Source organism: Penaeus vannamei, chromosome 34 (genome assembly GCF_042767895.1).
Source record: "Penaeus vannamei isolate JL-2024 chromosome 34, ASM4276789v1, whole genome shotgun sequence".
NCBI classification, from domain to species: Eukaryota; Metazoa; Arthropoda; class Malacostraca; order Decapoda; family Penaeidae; genus Penaeus; species Penaeus vannamei.
In genome coordinates this window covers 17,218,109-17,225,608 of record NC_091582.1, presented here as the reverse complement: position 1 = coordinate 17,225,608, position 7,500 = coordinate 17,218,109, and the positions used below count along the sequence as shown (strand labels likewise).

Here is a 7,500-nt window from a genome sequence, read left to right as displayed (position 1 = left end):
GAGACAGAGACAGAGAGAGAGAGAGAGAGAGAGAGAGAGAGAGAGAGAGAGAGAGAGAGAGAGAGAGAGAGAGAGAGAGAGATCGAAAACGAGATTGAGAGAGAGAGAGAGATCGAAAACGAGATTGAGAAAGAGAGAAAGAAAGAGAGAATAAGAGAGAGAGAGAGAGAGAGAGAGAGAGAAACCTCATCTCGCATTTCACGCAGTTAAGCTCAAAATCCCGAGATGCTCCGACGACTCTCTCCCAAGTCGTGAAGTTCTGGTTCACTTTCATTCACACCGTCTAATGTCTCTCGTGTTATTTTATCTATGTATTTATTTACCTTTTTGTGTCGTTCGGTTCACGGTTCGGGTGATCTGGTTCGTAGGGGAATTTTAATCTCTTGTTTATTGATTGTAGTTTAGATGTAGAACATTGTTGTTGTTTTTTTGATTCTGTATTTTTGTCATTTTTTTTTTTACTCCGTTTTTCTCATCATTAAGAACGATTTCTAATAGGTCGTTAATATTGGTTTTGTCTGATGTTTACGTTTTTATATTTATTTATTTTTTCTCTCTTTCTCTCTCCACTAATGAGAGTTTTGGGAAATTACTTACAATGAATTTTGTTTTCTCTTTCCAGGTAAGGAGTCACAGCGGAGTCTCCAGACAGGTAATGTAAACAAAGGAGTCGATCAGCTGTTCGGAAGCAGGTGCGACAGAGACAGTGGAGTGGTGACTGACTGATTGACTGCGCAGGATGTGGAGACTGACTGACGGTATAGGAGGTGGAGACTGATTGACTGCTAAGGGTGTGGAGACTGACTGACTGTATAGGAGATGGAGACTGATTGACTGCTAAGGGTGTGGGGATTGACTGACTGACTGTTTAGGAAATGGAGACTGATTGACTGCACAGGATGTGGAGACTGACTGACTGTTTAGGAAATGGAGACTGACTGACTGACTGGCTGTATAGGAAGTGGAGACTGACTGACTGACTTTATGTGAAGTGGAGACTGACTGACTGATTGACTGCGCAGGATGTGGAGACTGAGTGACTGGCTGACTGTATAGGAAATGGAGACTAACTGACTGGTTGACTGTTTAGGAAATGGAGACACTGACTGGTTGTATAGGAAGCGGAGACTGACTGACTGCGCAGGATGTGGGGACTGAATAACTGACTTAATATGAAGTGGAGATTGACTGACTGACTAACTGTATAGGAAGTGGAGACTGACTGACTGACTTTATATGAAGTGGAGACTAACTGACGAGGATGTAGACACTGACAAACCGAATGACCGACTGACTGCATAATATGTAGAGAAAAACTGACTGACTGACTGACCGACTGAGAGCATAGTATGTAGAGACTGACTGACATACTACAGGAGAAGTGGAGACTGGCTGACTGCATCGGTCTCTTAAGCGAATGACAAAATCGTGGAAGTGGCCTTCAAGCACACCATTTTTTTTTTTTTTTTTTTTTTTTTTTAATGGAGGGTGTGGGGGGGAGTGGGGGTGGGGGTGGGGGTGGAGGAGTACAAACGTGATGGCCCTTATTTGATAAACTCTGGATCGGAGGGATGATAGTGCTAGGTTTTGTGTTGTTGTGGAAGGGTCTATTTTTTATGATTGTGTATATATATTTTTGTATTGATATATATATTTTTTTACATCATGTATTTTTTGTATTATTATTATTATTTTTCTTTTACATCGTCAGTCGGTTTGTTCGTGTGACTCCAGATAGGAAATGCTGTACGTGTGATATCAAAGAAGAGGCTTTGATATGATAAAGATATATAGCTATATAACTACGTCTTTATCTTTTTTATTTATCTATCAATCTATCTATCTTCTTATCTATCTATCAATCTCTCCATCTTCTTATCTGTCTGTTTGTATCTATCTTTTATGGATATATCTGTAAACACACACACACACACACACACACACACACACACACACACACACACACACACACACACACACACACACACACACACACACACACACACACACACACACACACATATATATATTTATATATATCTATATCTATCTATCTATCTATCTATCTATCTATATATATATATATATATATATATATATATATATATATATATATATATATATATATATTCACCTAGACACTTACATAACTATACTTACAAATCCAGATCTGTACCTATGTATGTATGCGTAAGTTACAATAGTAGTAGGATGTGGTGGAAATGCTTTTGTTCAGTGACTTGTGGTTTCTGCTCGGCGACCGTTTATTCAGCGGTGTGACGTCACAGCCCCGGTGGTGGCTGGGTGCTAGGGTGGGAATGATATGAAATGAGAAAGGAGGGAGATGGGAGAGGAGAGAGAAAAAAGGAAAGAGAGGAGATGAAAGAGGAGGAGAGAAGAAGAAGGAAAGAGAGGAAGATGCGTGCATTAGGATGGGAATAATAAGAAATAAAGATGAGAGATAAGAAGAGAGAAGAAGGAAAGAGAGGAGATGAAAGAGGAGGAGAGAGAAGAAGGGAAGAGAGGAAGATGCGTGCATTAGGGTGGGAATAATAAGAAATAAAGATGAGAGAGAAGAAGAGAGAAGAAGGAAAGAGAGGAGATGAAAGAGGAGGAGAGAAAAGAAGGGAAGAGAGGAAGATGCGTGCATTAGGGTGGGAATAATAAGAAATAAAGATGAGAAAGAAGGAGAGAGAAGAAGAAGGAAAGAAAGGAAGATACGTGCATTAGGATATGAATAATACAAAATAAGAGAGAAAGGAGATAGGAGAGAAGGAGAAAGAAGAAGAAGGGAAGGGATGAAGCTGCGTGCAATAGAGTGGGAATGATACACACCAAGAAAGAAAGAAGATGAAAGAGAAGGAGAGAGAAAAAGAAGAGAAGAGATGAAAATGCGTGCATTAGGGTTGGAATAATACACTGTGAGAAAGAAAGGAAATGAAAGAGGAGAGAGAAGAAGGAGAGAGGAAAATACGTGCATTAGGGTGAGAATAATACAATATAAGACAGAAAGGAAATGAAAGAGAAGGAGAGAGAGGAAAATACGTGCATTAGGGTGAGAATAATACAATATAAGACAGAAAGGAGGTGAAAGAGAAGGAGAGAGAGGAAAATACGTGCATTAGGGTGAGAATAATACAATATAAGACAGAAAGGAGACGAAAGAGAAGGAGAGAGAGGAAAATACGTGTCTTCTGGATGGATTCCACTATCACGATTGCCTTTTCCAAAAATAAAATCATCTTAGTTTTTTCTTTTTTTGATGTAAGCTTCTCAGAGTTTGAAAAATGTACAGCGAGAAGAAAGAAAGATAAAAAAAAATGAAGAATGAAAAAAACCCGTACCTGCTAGAATCAGGAAGAGGGGGGGGGGGGGATTATGTACATTTTAAGCACATTGAGTAGCATTTAAGTACCTTTTCTGGTGAGTAATGGCGGGGTCCCTTAGCCTTGAAGTGAATAGGATATTTAAAGCGATGTGAAAATGCGTTTGTTACGTGGGGAATATGAGGATTGTGGGCGTGACGCTGCATCATTTCTTTATGCTGATGGGTATTTATTTTGATACGAAAGGAATATATATAGATTGAGGGAACATTTTGTTTCTTTTATGTTTATGGGTATTTATTTTGATACGAAAGGAATATATATAGATTGAGGGAACATTTTGTTTCTTTATGTTGATGGGTATTTATTTTGATACGAAAGGAATAAAGGAATATATATATAGATTGACGGATTTTGTTTATTTATGTTGATGGGTATTTATTTTGATACGAAAGGAATATATATATATATATAGATTGAGGGAACATGTTGTTTCTTTGTGTCGATGGGTATTTATTTTGATACGAAAGGAATATATATATAGATTGACGGAACATGTTGGTTCTCTATGTTTATGGGTATTTATTTTGATACGAAAGGAATATATATAGATTGAGGGAACATTTTGTTTCTTTTATGTTGATGGGTATTTATTTTGATACGAAAGGAATATATATAGATTGAGGGAACATTTGTTTCTTTATGTCGATGGGTATTTATTTTGATACGAAAGGAATATATATATAGATTGAGGGAACATTTTGTTTCTTTGTGTTGATGGGTATTTATTTTGATACGAAAGGAATATATATATATATATAGATTGAGGGAACATTTTGTTTCTCTATGTTTATGGGTATTTATTTTGATACGAAAGGAATATATATAGATTGACGGAACATTTTGTTTCTTTATGTTGACGGGTATTTATTTTGATACGAAAGGAATATATATATATATATAGATTGAGGGAACATGTTGTTTCTTTGTGTTGATGGGTATTTATTGTGGACGTGACTTTGCAACATGTCTTTATGTTGATGGGTATTTATTTTGATACGAAAGGAATATATATAGGTTGGCGGCATAAGTCTGTCCGTGGGGTCAGCGTGAAAGGGAGAATGACGTAATCCGATGTTCGTAAATGCCCGAGATTGTACTTGGAGTCTTGTTCGCTGTGTAGACAAGAGAAGGGGTTGCGAAATGGCGTTTTGTAACTGTCTATGTTCAACCAGATGTTATGGAGGATGTTCTTAGTCTGCTGTGTTTGTTCTCGTTGCTATTTTTGATGGCGTGTTGTCAGGTAAGACGGCATTATTGTTATTATTATTATTGCTATCATTCTCGCCGATGTGATCATCATCATTAATTAATCGTTATCGGTATCATAGCAACGATGATGGTGATAGTGAGATGAATGTTAATAAAATTTGTAGTGAGGATGGCAATAGTGATAATTGTATTGATTGTATTACCATGATAGCAACGGGAAATGATGATCGTGATGATAATGATAATGATAACGAGGCTAATAACAAACGATGATAATAACAATAATAATAATGATAGTAATAATAATAATAAAAAAAATGATGATAATGATAATGATGATAATAATAATGGCAATGATAATGGTAATAATAATAATAATAATAATAATAATAATGATAATAGTAATAATAATAATAATAATAATAATAATAATAATAATAATAATAATAATAATAATGATGATAATGATAATGATAATAATGATGATCATAATAATAATAGTAATGATAATAATAATAATGATAATAATAATAATAATAATAATAATAATAATAATAATAATAATGATAATAATAATAATAATAATAATAATGATGATGATGATAATGATAATGTTAATAATAATAATAATGATGATGATGATGATGATGATGATGATGATGATGATGATGATGATGATGATGATGATGATGATGATGATGATGATGATGATGATGATGATGATGATGATGATAATAATAATAATAATAATAATAATAATAATAATAGAAAATAATGATATTGACAATAATGAGCATAGTTGCTGTTAAAATAACTGGCAAACAAACCACGCACACCTTGCCTTCTCTGACGTCACGCCGCCGCCTGTCCGGTAAAGTCCGTTAAATCTCACTAAAACACCGGAAAGGGAGGGTGGGGGGGGGCAGGGGGACGATTTAACGAAACAGGAGATAGGGCGGGGATGGAAGGGAAGGGGTTAGGATGAGAATGGAGGAGGTAGATAATGTTGATGATGATGATTGTGATAATGATGAAAAATAGTGATAATGATGATGATGATATTGATATTAGTGATGATGATAATGACAATAATTCTAGTTAAAAAGTAATAATGATGATGGTGATAATGATGATGATAGTAATAGTAATATTGATACTATTACTATTGATAATGATAATGAATAGAAGAAAAACAAGAAAAAGAATAAGCAGATAATGATCATTCTGAAAGAACAAAAAAGCAAGATCGTAATTTATAATTCTGAATAACTTTAGTTTCAAAAGAAAACAGAATATGAATAAGAATATAGAATAACAACAAGAACAGAGAAAAAAAGAGAGGGAGGAAGAAGTGGAATTAGAAAAGAGCAACCTTGACGTGTGCAACATTTCTTCATTAGGGGGGCGGCGGTGGGCGTGGGGGGGGAGGGGGGCGGCGTGGGCGGGGGGTGGGCGGGGGGGGTCATCTACGGGCGGCATTCAGCAGAGAGAAACACAAAAGGATTCTGGAGCACGGGCGCGGAACGCAAAGGATGTGAATTTTCTAAGGAAGAAGGAGAGAAGAAGTTTGGAGGGTGGGGGTTGGGGGGAAGTTGGGCGTGAAGGGAGGGGGGGTTTTGTTGGGGAAGGGGTTGAGGGGGAGGGGTTTGTTGGTAGGGGTGAAGGGAGGGGGCTTTTGTTGGAGAAGGGGGAGGGGGTTGTGTAGGGGTTAAGGGTGGTACAGGTTGGGTGGGGCGTGGGTAGGGTTTTGTGAGTGTGTGTGGGGGGTCTGTTTGTATGTGTGTGTGTGTGCGTGTGTGTGTATGTGTGTGTGCGTGTGTGTGTGTGTATGTTTATATGTGTGTGTGTTTGTGTTTGTGTTTCTGATTGTGAGTGTGTGTATGGTCAGACGTGTACACATGTATCTCTAAGCAAGCATGCATGTCCGTACATCTTACCAGTGCACTTAATTCTCATGATAATTAATTCACACGACAGGGATCAAGCTGATAATTATAATTGCGATCGTGTTTGCAAAGAAGGAAATCAACTTTCAAATAACTAATCACAACAAATTAAAGTTATCAGATAGCTTATCAAGTCGACCTCATCCACTACAGCGAGAAAACCAGTTGTCACCCACATCCACCAGACATCCACACGAGTGAATCTAGCTTCTCACATCCACCCGCTCCGCCCACATCCAATCCAACCCGAATCCGAATCTGCTTCTCGTATCCACCCGCTCCGCCCACATCCAATCCAACCCGAATCCGACTCTGCTTCTCGCATCCACCCGCCCAGCCCACATCCAATCCAACCCGAATCCGAATCTGCTTCTCGCATCCACCCGCTCCGCCCACATCCAATCCAACCCGAATCCGAATCTGCTTCTCGCATCCACCCGCTCCGCCCACATCCAATCCAACCCGAATCCGAATCTGCTTCTCGCATCCACCCGCTCCGCCCACATCCAATCCAACCCGAATCCGAAACTGCTTCTCGCATCCACCCGCTCCGCCCACATCCAATCCAACCCGAATCCGAATCTGCTTCTCGCATCCACCCGCTCCGCCCACATCCAATCCAACCCGAATCCGAATCTGCTTCTCGCATCCACCCGCTCCGCCCACATCCAATCCAACCCGAATCCGAATCTGCTTCTCGCATCCACCGCGCTCCGCCCACATCCAAGTCCAACCCGAATCCGAATCTGCTTCTCCGCATCCACCCGCTCCGCCCACATCCAATCCAACCCGAATCCGACTCTGCTTCTCGCATCCACCACCACGCCCAGCCCACATCCAAATCCAACCCGAATCCGAATCTGCTTCTCGCATCCACCACTCCGCCCATACATCCAAGAGAAATCCAACCCGAATCCGAATCTGCTTCTCGCATCCACCCGCTCCGCCCACATCCA

At 39.1% G+C, this 7,500-nt stretch overlaps 2 protein-coding genes across 3 annotated transcripts in view; one reads left to right on the top strand and one right to left on the bottom strand.

Annotated features, from left to right (window-relative positions):
• Positions 1 to 7,500, top strand: part of sano (serrano) — a 191,002-nt gene that overhangs the window by 92,547 nt on the left and 90,955 nt on the right. The window contains exon 2 of one of the 2 annotated variants that reach the window (XM_070145551.1): positions 623 to 652. The exons of the other annotated variant lie outside the window; for it this stretch is intronic. The gene's annotated coding sequence lies outside the window, so the exon portion shown is untranslated. The remainder of the gene's footprint in view (positions 1 to 622; positions 653 to 7,500) is intronic. 2 annotated transcript variants of the gene reach the window in all.
• On the bottom strand, positions 6,713 to 7,381 carry LOC138859245 (uncharacterized). The gene has a single exon (XM_070113463.1). It carries the CDS (start codon positions 7,379 to 7,381, stop codon positions 6,713 to 6,715), a length of 669 nt encoding a protein of 222 aa, XP_069969564.1.